Source organism: Gymnoscopelus braueri (assembly GCF_963280865.1).
Source record: "Gymnoscopelus braueri genome assembly, chromosome: 20".
Lineage (NCBI taxonomy): Eukaryota > Metazoa > Chordata > Actinopteri > Myctophiformes > Myctophidae > Gymnoscopelus > Gymnoscopelus braueri.
Window position 1 is genome coordinate 30,774,742 of NC_137622.1, and position 16,592 is coordinate 30,791,333.

General features: G+C 40.7%; 1 protein-coding gene across 6 annotated transcripts in view; it reads right to left on the minus strand.

Annotated features, from left to right (window-relative positions):
• prom1a (prominin 1a) overlaps positions 1–16,592 on the minus strand; it is an 87,567-nt gene that overhangs the window by 53,669 nt on the left and 17,306 nt on the right. For 3 of the 6 annotated variants that reach the window (XM_080416501.1, XM_080416500.1, XM_080416503.1), the window contains exons 2-3: positions 2,962–3,020; positions 2,201–2,227 (exon numbers count right to left, since the gene is read on the minus strand). In XM_080416501.1, coding sequence (XP_080272627.1) covers positions 2,201–2,227; positions 2,962–3,020 — 86 coding nt within the window. The remainder of the gene's footprint in view (positions 1–2,200; positions 2,228–2,961; positions 3,021–16,592) is intronic. The other 3 variants (XM_080416502.1, XM_080416504.1, XM_080416505.1) reach the window with 1 other exon arrangement.

Consider the following 16,592-nt stretch of genomic DNA (forward strand, 5'->3'; position numbering starts at 1 on the left):
GGTTGTTTACAACAGACAGGCGTGAAGAAACACCGTTATTCTTCCCAATTATCGGGACAGGTAGACGGACAGACAAGGAAGAGGGAAGACAGGAGAAGAGTATGTTTGTGTACGAATGTAGGCTCGATCACACAACCCGCACATCATGTCCGCAATATCAACCAGAGCCGTGATGTCCAGTTTTACACATTCAGAGTAAAATTAAGTGTTAAATCAACAGTTAAGATTTTGGTGTTAATTGCTGGTAGACAGTTGACATGTAGCTTAAATGTTTGCCTTGTCTATGTGATGATATATGATTGCTTCTAAATGATTTTGGATTACCGTTATTATTTTTGTTGATTTCATGTGCTTTTAATGATCTATTATGGTCTGTACCACAACTTGCCTCTCGGAGGACATTAAAGTTTTCTAAATCTAAGTCTGGTAGCCAACAAGACATTACGTGGTGTTCCGTACCACACAGTAGCACAAGCGGGACCTACCGCATCTCTGTGAACATGGCCTGTACGAGGATGTGTTTCTGAATACATCCTTAGAGATTCTCTGAGGAGAATGTAATATCGGAGATTGCATATAGGCTGTAGCAGCGCAATATAAATCACTGGCTCAGGTCAGTTTCATGGGAATTACATTACAGAGAGAGGATTCTCGGCGCATCAGCACACCAAAGATCAAGTGTGTGCATGTGTGTGACTGTGTGTATGTGCGGCAGTGATCTAAATGCATACGTATGCCTCTCTCTGCTGTGTGTGTGCGTGCGCACGCACGCACGCTTGTGCGTGTGTGTGCGTGCGTAAGTTCATTTCAACAGAAAATTGAGCGGATATTAGCCAGAAATGCAGCTGAGGACGCAATGACCTATTGCATAAATGAACTAAAATAACCATACCGTAACCCATATTAACCCATATACAGTATGTTTTTTTCTATTATGTTGCTCAGTTTGGTTTGATATGGGCATGAAAGAAGTAACCAAACACATCTGATACTGTACCAGGGAGCTGAGATACAAGCCCTTTTTTGCACATCGCTCTCCAACACAAACAGAACCACATCGGTATCATTGGAAACCTAAGGCCTGATTTATACTTAGTTGGGTGGCAGTGTCACACAAGGAACGTACAGTAGCTGATCTACAAGCTCACAATGTAGCACAATGTGACACATTGTAAGCTTGTTGTACTGTAGATCAGCTATTTTCGGTGCGCAACACGATGCGTATAAATATATAAGTATAGATCAGGCATAATGGAAGCTCATACTGCATCATATCCATGTTTGGACCAGTACAGGAACAGAGCTATACTCTGGTGGTAGAAAACCCCAAAATAATGTTTGAAATGTTTTGGTTCAAATGTCGCGCCTGCCGCCATAACATTCTGATTACATTTTTTATTGTGTTCTTCCAATAGCCAGAACACCTTGAAGATGTGTAACTTTGTGCCTTGCTGTTGTCATAGTGACCAGAAACTCACGTTTGGCCCAGTATCATGCCTTGTGCTTTACCTGCAACGTCTCGCTCTCAGCTTTACTGCTGTTCTGTTCTCATCTCACAAAGAACGTACAAATCAATCAATTTTAAAATACAAATCTATTTAGTGAGGTCATAACCTTTCATCTTTTCTCAATTAAAAATACACAGCTTGGCACCGTCATGTAATCGCTTGTCTTCCCTAATTACAGAGTTCATCAAAGTACAGTACGTACAGTATGTGCCAATGCTATATGTCTCTATTTACCGCAATCACACTCCTGAAACACAGCATACACAGTAATGGCTGGGGAATTGTAGGATGGCAGGTGGGAGCTTTGATAGGAAGGGAGACTGTGATTAGGACACTAGAGGATGCTGGTTAAGCCATTAAGACCGGGAACGCATCTGTGTCATTTTAGGTTTCGTTTTTTGAAAAATCGAGATTTTTTTTTGCAAATCTTTGAATATATATATATTTTTTAAAGCAAACATTTGTAACTCAAATCTTTGCTTCTGGAAAAAATATTTTGAGATGGGGAGTCCGTGGCCAAATACATATCATTTTGAGTGGTCCTTGACATGAAAAAGTACATTATAGCAACATTCGGTTTTCAGAAAACTGTTAGGATTTAGAAGACATTTGTAGATGCGTTCCCGTATTGAATGGGTTAAAGATTGGCGGGTTAGACATGACGGCTGGGTCTATTGGAGGTCAGACTTTACCTGAAGGCTCAGCACTATGTTCTCTGGCTGTGTGTGAGGGCAGATCAGATCAGATCAGATGGAGAGGGCATGCAGAAGACAAACGCAATGCAGAGTCAAAGAAAGAGCAAAGACAAAACAAAAAAAGCCACAGATTCAAAAACATACAGTATGGATAAAATAAATAAAACAAAAAGAACTCAAGTCTGACATGCATGCTCATATACCACTGCATGGAATATTACTGCACACACATAGAAGACAGCAAATTACATAAGCTCTCATGCACTGTGCTGTGTGTTCGATTGCCAGTTGGTAGTGGACAAGGGATTCGGCCGGGCAGGCTGAGAACAACCTGGTTGTCAGCTCTCCATCCACTGACAACTCTCAGCCAGCTGTCACGTTCTAGTCTTTAAAGGTATGTGCTGTGGAAGGTTGCAGAACTTCCAAAGTAATCAAATACGTTAAGATAAATGTTGGCAATTCGAGCTACAACGGAAATAAATGGAAAAATGATTGATCAGTCTCACAGTCTGTCACCCTCTCACTCAGTGTGTGATCCCACATGGTGCAGGAGAAAATTACTATTTGATGCGGTCTCACCTTGGCTTTGGCAAGTATTAACACATAGCTTGCTTCAAAATCAAGCTACAGAGTAGCTCCAACAGATCTATAAATAATGTGTATCTTAATTAGTGCATTCTATCAGAAAAACAATGTAAGAAAGTAGAGAAACAGATTGAAACAAATTCTAAGCTCACACAAACATTTTGAAGTTATACCTTTTGATATTCAGTCTTGATGGCTCCAAAGCTATCCTTGGCCAGGTTGGTAATGAGGTCTGTAACAGAAAAAACAAACAAAAAACACAACATTAAGAGCCATGTTACTGGTGGTTATGGGTCTTACTAATGTCTTACTGATTACTAGTGTCATGTTTGTTATGTTATTCAATTAGGCTATATAGTATTGTATTTGCCAATCGCATGTGACATTATTAACCTGAATGTATCTAAATCTGAGTCTTCACCTGTGCTCCATCTCAACCCAGTACTTTTCCACTAGTAGAACTGGTCCCAATCTGGGCTGATTGAGTGGTCACACCCTGCTGATCTGCAATGGGTGCCATCCTTGTATCTAATGTCACACATACCAGTCTTCTTTACCCTGAAGAAGGCAGCTTAGTCTGTTCGAAACCGTTGGTCATTTTTCTCTGTGTCCACAATAAAACTTGCATCAGCAGCTATGAGTGTGTGCGGCTATATACCCTTTTATTATTTAGTGACTAATCATGTCAAATATAATACATATCACTTCACTCACACTTCCATGAAGCTTTCATGTACAGTTTGAAATAGTGCCATTAGAGTGCAAGCAATTGCATCGATGCCGACAGATTCCCACATCTGAATAAAATGACCACTTTTCTCTAACATGCAACAAGATTGGTATGCCAGGTGTTCTGCACCAGACACCATTAGGCACCAGAGTACCTTGGATGCAGTCTGAAACACCTGTCCTTTTGATAATAACGTTGTTTTTTCCCCCAACCCACCACCATCTTTTCTTTTTAGTGTAATAATTTAGTGTAGCAAATCATTTTCACCCCTGGCTAAACACAGCAATGTGTTTTTCCCACTGTGTTTTGTGTTTCTTCTGACAATCTACTGTTAAAATCGACTGTTAAAATCAAATTATCAGAAAGAAATCAGGAGAAAACCATTACAATGAGCCTAGAGTATTTCTGGTTAGGTTCATGTCCTCATGCATAGTGTCCCCACTGCAGTGCGAGTTGTCTTTCTCATGGTATAATAACACCAGAGACAGACATGCTTCTCAGGGCCGAGAGGCGTAGAAGAATAAAGATACAATACACTACTCAATGTATTCCCCTGAAGAATGAATATTTTCAATCGCAGGAATAAATGACAGCATTGTCTTTTTTGTTGTTGTTTAATCCACTATTCAAAGCATGACATTTGTATTAGGAAGATGTCCAAAAGCTTCTATTTCACACAGGCGTTGTGGTTGTTTGGACATTTAATGCATACTGTATGGTCACTTCCTTTTGCTTCATGGAGACTCTAAAGACAAAGGGATAATACTAATTAATTTAGGAAACAACCAGCCACATTGTTTAAGGAACATGTAGCATTTGGAGAATGCAGAAGCCACCATTATGTGTTTCATCAAACGTTTTGTCTCTTTCAGACACAATGTACAAGTGATGTAATGAGTCAGCAGATAAAGGCTTAAGGCTAATTTACAAAAAAAAAATTATGAGATGCATTTTCAACTGGAAAACATGTCGACATAAATCAACTACAGTCATTTGATCAAGGAAGTACTGTATAAATGATCCTTTAGTTTCATTGTAAGACACTCTGACTGGATACATGGCTGCTGGTGGACACACCTTAGCTGCTGTAGTGGCCTTTCAGTTGCTGGACGGTCTCTCTGACCACAATGATATTAATGAATTGCATTTTTGAGTACGTACTCACTTACTCAAAGCACTTTTACAATGGTTGGTTAATTCATTCATACATCATTCACACACACATTCACACAACGATGGCAGAAGAAACCATGCAAGGCACCAACCTGCTCATCGGGAGCGATTTGGGGTTCAGTGTCTTGCTCACGGACACTTCAACACTAACTCTGGGGGAGCCCGGGATCGAACTGGAAACCTTGCCGTTTCCATCCGGCCGCTCTACCGGCCACTCTACCCCTGAGCCACTGCCGCCCAAAAGACAAAATGGGAACAATGGAACCTTGCTGAACGCCCGGGATGTGAACCAGGGTTTCCCGCGTGGAAAGCAAACATTTTATCCACTAGCCCAAAGGGGAATTCCCCCTTTAGTCGGTGGAGAATATTAGGCTTTTTTGGCCATCAGGCAGAGAGGCTCTGAGCCACTCTGCTACACTGAGAGTCGGTCAGTCAGTATGAGAAGCCTTTACTTTGGGAGATAAGATCCTTTTGTTTTGAAGGATGAAAGTCGTGCTGCTGGCTGGAACGGACCGTTTCACTGACGGCTCAGAATACCCCCAGAATGTCCGACCTCCGACTGAACCTGACCAGCGCAGGAACACCGCCAACAGAACAAAACCAGCGGAAACCCGAAACGGCGTTTAGTTACAAAACAGCTCTCTAGCTGTGAGGAGGCTCACTTTTAAAAACAGTACATAAATTAGAATCAGATATCTTAAAATATCCCTAAGCAACACTGTTTTTCTTCAGCACACACATTTAAAGAGGTTTTATTTTATTCATAATGCAGTGTCGGAGGAAGGGACGGAATACTAAGACGTACCGAGGAGTCATTTCCATGAACTGTTGCCAAGTTCTTCAGTCAAACTCTCTCTTCCCCAGCAAGGTGCCTTTTACACTTTTGCATAACAAATATATTTACTAATTCAGAGGAGAGGATGGACCGGTCCTGGGTCCTGTAGAACTGCGTATAAAGCTTGGGCCTACAGTATGTGGAGACCTGGCATGGATTGTGAGAAGATGAAAGATGTTTAACCACTTATATGTGACTTCATGTGACCAGCCTCACATCAGTCATCAACAGTATGACGTCAGCCGTACAGCAGTGGTTCTCAAACTCAAAAAAGGACCCCAAAATTATATGTATTTGGCCGCGGACCCCCATCTCAAAATAATTTGTTCCAGGGACCCCCAGAAGCAAAGATTTGAGTTACAAATGTTTGCTTATAATACAATATATTCAAAGACTTGCACACATTTTCATTTTTATGTTAATATCGGCCGATAATATCGTGGGGCCCATATTATCGGACATCTCTATTTATAATTGCTTGCCAAGAATAGGAATGCCAGGTTGTAAGTGGTTAACTGAATAAGGACATCACACAATAAAGGCCAAGAGTTAATTCTGGCATTTCTGGTGTACGTACTGTAGGTAGATAGAATATAGATAACTAGATAAGATGTTCTGTTATTCTGTGTTTGGTAAACTTATCAAAAAGCTGTTATACAACACAATTACCTAACTTTTCATTCAAGTCTCAGAACAGTAGGTCACCCCTCCACCCTGTATTCACCTTTTTGTAGGTTAACAGCCATACCTTCAAATGGCCTAAGGCAGGAACTATTGTGTGTTAGTGGGTCAGTGTAAAGCGATGCAGGCAATAGCGGGAAAAAGAGGCAAAGTAGACAATTGAAGGCAGACCTTTTCTGAGCTAATGTATTACCTTTCCCATTCTGATGGGTGTTGGGTTTCATAAAAAAAAAAGCCCTGCCTGACCTTATTTTCCATTGACCTTCTAAGCGGGGCAGAAACTTTCCAGTAACTTTTTGAAACAATGGCAACCAAGAAAACCTGAATATAAACCCTGCACAGTCATGATCGTACAGATCAGAATATGATACGTTTCCAAATGTGAAAAGAGGGTGACATCACTAATAAGGTGTGTTCAATCTAGACCTGGGTGGAAAATTACCACTTTAGCCAACTGCCAAATGCTGGTAGATTCTGGTGGCTGATGAAATTTAGTTTTTTAAACTTTTTGCACCCAAGGCACACCATTGAGCATAAAGGCACACCTGTATTCATAGCGGGGGAAAAAACAGATCTACAAACTCATGTGTCGCGATACAAGCGCCATGAGCTTGTAGATAGAGTATTTTCAAGATTTTTTAAAATTTGCGAAAACATTCAAATAAACAACTACACACCTACTGTATAAGTGGTGAACATATACCGGTATACAGTATTTTGTAGGTTATAGAATTTGCTAATGTATTGAGAAATTAGTGTACTAAAAACGTATTTGTATCTTTTTGTAGATAATGTGTAATAATGTGTGATTGACTGATTGAATAATGTGTGATTGACTTGGTTGTCACTAAATCCCAAGGCACACCTTGTCTCAGGAAACACCAGTGTTCCTCGACACACCGTTTGAGAATCACTGCTCTATGGTATCGGTTCAATAGGTTAACAAACCTTCATATGGAGCATACTGTTTCGTGAAAAACATTTACTAGCAAAATAATTGTTGGGTTGACCTGTTCAGTTGTTTTAGGATATCACCAGCCACGCAAATATTTGTTTCCTGCCCTGATCTATAGACTTTGTGTTGATGCAGTGTACGGCTAGGCTTTTGGGTTTGCCTGAGCATACGGGACAATCGGTGTTATAAATAATTCATGAATGGAAAGGCCATCAGAGATTCTATCAGGATGAATCTTCACCGGTGTGCGTGCGTGAGAGAGATAGAGAGATAATGAATGGACATATGGATGAATGTGCTTTTGATGCTGACAGAAGCAGAGTGCATAAGAACAAAAGAAATGTGGGAATGAGAGTGAGGAGAGACAGACAGAGCGAGTGAGTGAGGAGAATAGATAAAGCGAAAAAGAGGAAGGAGGAAATACAGTGGGGAAAAGCAAACAAGAAATGATAGAGAGAGAAGAGAGGAATACAGTGTGACAAGAGAAGAGGGATGACAGAACGGAACAGAGCAACAGGAGGAAAGTGAGAGAAAAGTACTTAAATACGTAGCAGAGAAAGGAGGGAGAGAGACAGGAGAGACCGGACTGGATTCAAGTCTTGGTTTACAGTGAATAGGATACAGTTGACTTAAGTCTCTCTGCTAATTGCAGCTAAATGATAGATTGAGCCAGGTTCCACACATGCACACTGCCTCTTTCCTCTTCCATCCACTGACTGGGTCCTTTTCCTTTAGCCCATTCAATCTGAGAACGCATCTGTGTCATTTTAGATTTGAGCTACAGTACAAGCATTATTTTATACTTTGGCTATTCAAAAATAGCAGATCTACAAGCTCATAGCGCGGCACTCTGAGCTTGTAGATCTGCTATTTTTGAAAGACCTTGAACATTAAATCTTTGAATATATGAATTTTTAAAGCGAATATTTGTAACTAAAATCTTTGCTTCTGGGGGTCCCTGGAACAAAAAATATTTTAGAAATGTTCGCTTAAAATAATATTTTTAAGCTATATTATACATATCTTATCTATATTATAGATATATTCAAAGATTTGCACAAATGTTCACGATCTTTCAAAAATAGCAGATCTACAAGCTCGTATATCTGCTATTTTTGAATAGCCAATGAAATCTAAAATGACAGATGCGTTCCCGGATTGAACGGGTTTAATTGCAGCTAACTGATGTTAGATTGAGCCAGGTTCCACGCATGCACGCCGCCACTTTCCCTCTCATTGACTCGATCCATCCATCCATCCATCCATCCAATCTGACAATTCTCAATGCTTATCTGGGTCAAAGAGAGAGCCTTTCCCTTCAGCTTCTCCAGGGAGATCTGAGGGCACTCCCGGTATACAGTACCAGCTGGGAGATCCCTCCAGCATGGCCCGAGTCTGCCCACCGCCCCGCCAAAGCGACTCCCAGTTGGCTGCTTGGCTCTATCCAGTGGGAGAAGCGTGGGTGGGGGAGTCATCCTTACTACATTGTAAATTCCTGTGTGTCAATTTAACTCAGAGTGTAAAAATACAGAACAGTTAAAAAATTACAAAGTATTTTGCAAATGTAGACATTTTTCTCTGTTGGGACCAAATCACTGTCGACACATTGGGGTTATTTTTAATGTAACTCTAATGAGATGACCCATATTTTCTGTAGCTTCAGACAAATTGCAAAAGAAAAAGGCTGTCACGGCTGTCATCAATTATAAATATAGTTAATTGTTAACCATTAGGATGAAAAATATTCTGGAGGTTCATGAATGCAAATGATGCATTTACATAGCGCTTTTATCCAAAGCGCTTTACAATGTGCATTATATTCACCCATTCACACATTCACACACCAACTGCAGAGGGCACTCGATGCACTATGCACACTATGAGCTTGTATATCTGCTATTTTTGAATAGCCAAAGAAATGTTAAAATGACGCTTTCCCGGTCTTAATGACCCATTAAGACCGGGAAAGCATCGGTGTCGTTTTAAGATTTCTAAGCTGTTATGTAATGTAATTTGACTTCTTTCTAAATATTTGAAATGACTTTCAAATATTTGTGACTTTGACCGCTGACATGTTGCCTGAATTTGTAGGCAAATCTGCCTACAACCAGTGTCAGGTCAGTGTCAGATCACAGGAATAATTCAAAGTGCTTTACATAAGGTATACTGTAAATAAAAGACATAAAAGGCATACATTCAAATGTATCATCATTAAATATGCATCAACGAGAAACAACTGTAGGCTGAAAATGTTTAATAGAAGACATTGGAAAACCTACAGGTTTTTAGGCTGGATTTAGAAGGCAGTAGGCAGGCACAAGCCTCAGATCCTCTGGAAGTTATTTCCAACTAGGTGTAACATAATAACTAAACACTGCCTCACCATGTTTTGTTATAACTCTGTGAACAGTTAAGTAGGCTGTAGTAGGTCCTGAAGGATCTAAGAGACTTCTCATCGGTTCATGATGCATAAGCAAGTCAAAGATGCACAGTATTTTGGCCCTACACCATCAACCCATCGATCGCCGATCGGTCCAGCTGTGCCTGAGATTACCTGCTCACAGGCACATGCAGACAGACACATGGACAAGGGGCAAAAAAAATATGCCGGCAGTTCGGGCCTGGCAGAGATACCGACTTACAAGATGTGAGGCAATCTAGGAATTTGAGCTTATTTTAAGTCCTAGCTATCCTATTAGCAAGACAAGAGACACAAGATGATAAAGAATAAAACAGACTAAACTATGATGCCTGATGAGTAATCCTCTCAACAGCCCCCCTGGGTATGTGTCCATGGGCATAGGGTTAATAATTGATTTGAGTAAAGCATCCACGCCTACGCATTCCGAGATGAAATACAACTTTAAATACCCGGTTCATCTGTGCACGAATTGTCTGAAGATTAGCAGCTGAATGGTTCTTGTGTTGGTGGAACATTACAGTACACAATGCCATTAGGCTTTTTAATGCCGTCCCCCTCCGCCCAGCATATCCAGCTGACAGTTGAATAGCTATGTAAAAATGCCTGTGATGAGTCACAACATAGCTCGTAACATTTTCTGCTCTTAATACCATTTAGACCTGAGGTTCCGATTCTACAAATGTCAGTTTTCTGTAAACGTAAGTTGCTATATCACTGGTGCTCAAACTTTTTCACGTCAAGGAACCCCAAAATGATGTGTATTCGGCCGCGGACCGTATCTCAAAATATGCTGTTCAAGGGACCCCAGAAACAAAGATTTGAGTTAAAAATATTGTTTCCAAAAATACATGTATTCAAAGATTTGCACAAAAAAATTCAAGATTTTTCAAAAATAGCAGATTTACAACCGCGCTACGAGCTTGTAAATCTGATATGAGCTTGTAAATCTTGTAAATCTGATATGGATAAATCTTGTAAATCTGATATGAATATATGAGCTTGTATATCTGCTATTTTTGAATAGCCAAAGTATAAAATAATGGTTATAGCTGAAATCTAAAATGACACAGATGCGTTCCCGGATTGAATGGGTTAAAAGAGGAGAGGCAGGTCTGTAATGTAAAAAAAACATGTATTGTTCCCCTCAGTATCTTTGAGAAAGAAGACAGGCGCGCAAGACAAAGGCTCTGGTTGGATTCAATTGTAGGCCAGCAGCAGCTTTGTGGATCCAGACAGGGCCCTGCATAGTAGTGTCTCTAGGCACTGACTAAGCCAACACCATCATTATCATCTGACTAACGAGTAAGCAAGTGGGGGGCGCAGTGTTTGCCTTTTGGACACGACATGACACATGGCTGTAGTGGAGATTGCATTGGGGCCTTTTTTTTTTTTAGGAGATGGATTCTTCAGCCATCATCGCCGTGCCACTCGTTGAATAGAACAGATTTTCAACAGAAAAATGCATCAACTGAGTGTAAATTACCGGTACCCACAATCTCTCTAGGATAGTGGTTCCCAAACTTTTTCAGCTCATGACCCAAAAGAGCAATTAGACGTTTTACCCAAACTGCGGGACTCAAACTACTGAAAATGGCTCACAACGCGGCACGAAGTGACGCATTGTGAGCTTGTAGATCTGCCATTATCACTACTTCTTAAACCTTTATTTTTTAATTTTTTTATGGCAATTATTTGATTTTATTTATGAAATGCCTTTGAAAAATGTTGGAACTGTTTTAAATTGATGAAGTGTTGTTTTTAGTAGTTGTTTGATTAGTAGTTGTTAGTAGTAGTTTTTTAGTAGTTGTTTGATGGACTTTTTTTATTATTATTTTTTTATGTAGGAAAATGGGGACCCATAAAAATTGGTCCGCGACCCAAACATGGGTCCCGACCCACTGTTTGGGAAACAGTGCTCTAGGACACCTGACCAAGATGACGGACTCCTGCTAATCCAGAGCTGAGGAACCGTTGGATACAAAGTGCAGGAAAGGCTCTCAACGATAACGTCACTTTAACGAAATACAGACGTATCACACCACACGGCCTTAAGGGGAAAGCTTATCACCTTTTACTACAGGAGATTAGAGATCCTTCTCTAATGGATGCTACAAAGATGTCATCTCTAAATTAGGGATGGGTCAAAGTAATCGAATATTCGAATAATCATTTTAAGGATAAAAATCGAATATTGAAAAAATATTAGAAATGTTTTGGTTTTTTTTTTACAAAAGAAATTCTGTTGCTAAGTCTCCATGCCCATAGTAACTACATTTTGGGACTTTTGATATAAAAATTTTTTTGGGGGGGGGGCATCTATTGATATATATGTCCTCATTATGACCGTGGGTATGCTCTAAAAGTGTGAAAAACATATTTTAATTTTCATGTCTTTAATGGTTTGGTTAAAAAACTAAACAAATCCCCAGGTCAGAACAATTTCACCCAAACGAGTGAGGCGTTAGACAGGACATAAAGGTCAGCAAGGAAAACGGGTCCGCCGGTGACAGCTCACTGACAGCCTTTTAAACCAGGAGGTAGTCATCTGGCCGCTCAATGACACTGACTTCCAATTGACCAATCACAATGTGACACATCCGCATTCCCACACAGAATCAAAGGGAGGGTAAACACACAAAGCACAGCACCGTAGCATAACAGTCATAACACCAGTGTGATGGTTCATTCTTATCGTGGTCATCATAACACTATAGGGCCAGTGTGATGGTTCAACACACCAGGTTTAAGTGTGATGGTTCAAACATGGTAAACAACACCAAGCCCATGGCTGGATGGCATAGAGCATTGGTTCTCAAAGTGGGGTCCGGGGAACCCCAGGGGTCCTTGGGGGGGGTTCCAGGGGGTCCCCAGCAAAATGTGTTAATATAGTATCACAATAATTTTAACCTTTTATACACACACACACACACACACACACACACACACACACACACACACACACACACACACACACACACACACACACACACACACACACACACACACACACACACACACACACACACACACACACACAGTCAGCAGCTGGACCAGAAATGGAGCAGCTATATCTCTTGTAGAGGGTAACGTGACATAGGACAGCACAGTCCAGTCAAGTCGACTCATATCTCAAACGTTATTTTTGGAAATTACTTTAACGAAACTGGTTCGTCACGATGTCACACATGTCTGCATGGTAAAATCCTAAATGTTAAATTAACACTCAGGATTTTACAGTGTGGTCTCAGTTTCCATCACCACCCTGTCCGAGTGTGTCCAAGAGTATCTCATCTAAAGGAATAAGCCACAAATAAAGAGTGCATGACACATTTACTAGATAACAACTTGTGTGTGCACACGTGCATCACGTGAAGGGATCGAGCAACTATGGCTGGTCACCACATCATCATCAGCGAGTGACAGACTGAAGTGGCAGTAGTCGGTTCAAATGACGGGAGAGAGACCGGGAGAGAGATGCTACAAGATTGATTAACCTTTATTTGAGGGATGGGACGATAATCGTTATTATCGTGATAAAAAGCCGCTCACAATAATCGATCGCGGAGATTTTAATGTATCGTGAAATTGTCCTCCGTCATACACTAGGATGAATTAGCTTTTGTTGAGCTGCAAATTGGGTACCACTTAAACCCCTCAATACTTGATAAGACATACCTGTACACTACACTGGTATGCTCTTATTTCATACTACAACAAATATTTCGCCAAAAATAGCAGATCTACAAGCTCATAATGCGTTGCGTTGCAATCGGCTTGTAGATCGCTACTTTTGGCGAGCGTTCCCCCCAGAATAGGGATGCTGGAGGTTCGAGTGGTTAACAAAATGCCATTTTAAGCGATAATATCGTTAATCGCAATTATTTTTGCCACAATAATCGTGACATGTAGTTTTCATGTCGTCTCATCCCTACTTTATTTCCTTTTTTTTTTGCTGTTGTTGGTGATCTGCTGAATTGAGGCTTATTCCATCCCTGCACCCGTAGTACAGTAAATCACTGGGTGACAGCAGCAGCTGAAAGCTTATTCTGCCCAAGGACCTACGTGCTGAGACGGTAAGAAAAATAAATAAAGAACAAATGAGCAAACTAAATAACAAAAGGAAGAACAATGGAAAGTATCACATCAAACAAAATTAACTAACAAACAAAAGAACAAAAGGAGAATGAAAGGAAGGCCTAGCTCTTCGTGCTCTAATGATTGACAGCGTATCATTTACCCATGATGCAATGTGGCGGACAGAACCTCTGGACTCGGGAGTGAGGGAAAAAACACCAACAAACAATTCTAATACTAGATCTAAATCCTTGCTGGCAAAGCTACGCCATTCTAATATTATACCCGCTAAGCCCTGACATTTGTCTGGAAAGATGCTCTTAAAATGAGTGGGTCTTTTAAACTTGTACTTGGGCCTAGCTTGGAATGTGACACATTTATGTTACATTAAATCCAGCGTGCTAAGAGCTACACTCCTTTAATACATTTCTAACAGTATTAGTGTGTACAGTACTTACACTACTTGTGTTAGTAACCTGGATTAAGACTGATGTAAAATGGTATCTGCATGTAATAATAATAATAATAATATCTCTATATGCGCTTTTCTAAGTGCCCAAAGACACTTACTGTACTGTACTGTAGCCTATATTATGAGGTTGGCTGCAGGTAGAGGGATGGTATGTTCCCACTGGATCTACTCTACTCTAGGAGGCACAATTTAATGCAAACAATATGCTATTTGTTACACTGGTGATTTCTCTACCAAACATACTGGCAATACTGACAGTTTTTCAATATATTTAAGCTCAATGGCCATAACTAACTACACCCATAAGTGCTGCTAACACAGGAGAGAAGACTAAAGTCTTTCTCTTCGGCAGAGAATAAAACTGCTCTGTGCCTGTGCAGGGCAGCAAGGTTCCTCCTGAGTGCACTCAAAAACACCTCCGCACAAGGTAAACACACTGTTGCCAAGGTACCCGTAACTATGGAGATGGGAATCAAGCTCAACTTTACACCGCCAGAGATGGAGGGTGGGGTCAGGGGGGTAGATCAACAGACAAAGAGAGAAAGTGCATCAAAGAGACTGGAGTGGAGTGCATCAGAGAGAGAGAGAGAGAGAGAGAGAGAGAGAGAGAGAGAGAGAGAGAGAGAGAGAGAGAGAGAGAGAGAGAGAGAGAGAGAGAGAGAGAGAGAGAGAGAGAGAGAGAGAGAGAGAGAGAGAGGGGATTTGGCAGAGAAAAAGGGAGAGACTGCTTGGAGAGAGAGAGATAAGACAGACTCCTCTTCATTTATACCCATGCTGCTGTAGCTAATAAAAAAGGTATTAAGTGGTCAAGTCGACTTAAACCGCAGTGAGAAATGCAACCCAAAACATTTCAATTAACAAGGTATTGATATGCTCTGGGGAAAAAGAGTTGTTACATGCTGAGATAATAAGGCAGCATTAATCTTCTTCTGTGACATACTGCTGCGCAAAGGCAATGTAGAGCTTCTGGTTGTGTTTGTGTGCAACTGCAGACATCATTCTAGTGTCCTAGATATGCGTTTGTGTGTGTGTGTGTGTGTGTGTGTGTGTGTGTGTGTGTGTGTGTGTGTGTGTGTGTGTGTGTGTGTGTGTGTGTGTGTGTGTGTGTGTGTGTGTGGAGCCCCATGTGGGTTTTGCATGTGTGTGTGCGTGTGCGTGCGTGCGTGCGTGCGTGCGTGCGCGTGTGTGTGTGTGTGTATGTCAGTATTAGGGCTGCAACACTAATCGATTATCTTCTTAGTGATTATTCTATCAATTACTTTTTCGATTAATCAAATAATCGAGAAGACAAAAAAATCCAATATTCAATTTAAGCACTATGTTATACTTTGTCGTACAACTGTGTCAGCAAAAATAGCCTATCTACTGTACAAGCTCACAACACATCGCAATGGGACAGCTATTTTAGCAAATATATATTTTATTTGATTATTTCATTCAAATGTATTAGTTTGATTAACTGTTGTACCATTGAAACAGCATGTCTCCTGTTTAAACGTCTAGAACTGAAGCTCCACTCTGAAACCAACTATCTGCGTCTCCACTTGGCTGTCAACTTGTGCCAAGTGAACATTTGAGCGAGATGGACTCACATGGAGACACAAGCCAACATCTCTAGCCCAGAATTGACACATTGCATTCAGGCACAACGCTTGCCAACGTGGATACATTAAGTACCATATACACAGTAAATGCCAACATGACAGTCTGTATTCAAGTGGAAAACGTGTTGTCAAGGACAAGAACATGCCATGCTTGAGAGGGAAACACGCACACGCACACACACACACACACACACACACACACACACACACACACACACACACACACACACCTACATTATATCATGTTGACCCGGGTCATACGGTACTTTAATTTTCACGGTCATTCTCGCAATTGTAAAATGAGGCACACAAATCCAGGAAGTTACTGTAGCATTCTCTATCTGTAAGCCTGAGCCTAAATGTAGTCTCAGAGATAAATTAACACTCAGGATTTTGCAGCGTAGTCGAGTTTGTGCTGAACATAACATTCTATAAAACATATTCTTAGTTTGTTTGTAGATAATGTATCATTTTATTAGTGTATTTCATTTTAATAGCCAGTCTAAAAACTAGGACGGGTTGAATAAATTGCTTTCCTGGAAACGATTTACTGAAAGATTAATGAAAAGTATTAAAAAGCGACAAACATCTTCATGCTATGCCGCTTGCCAGGACAAACTAGAGTCAACAAAGCTTCCACCCTCGCCCCAAAATGATATATTTATTAGAGTTGTTGTTCCATGGACCCACAGTTCTGTTAATTTTTCCAAACACAAACTATTACTCATGGGCTGTCTAATTCGCTACTGTATGATGCCCCAGTTATAGCCGCTTCCTCAGCAACCCGACGGTAGACTATTATTTTTTGTGGCATCTTGAAGTGAGCTAATTGGGTCGGATAAACTGTGTAAGTTTCAT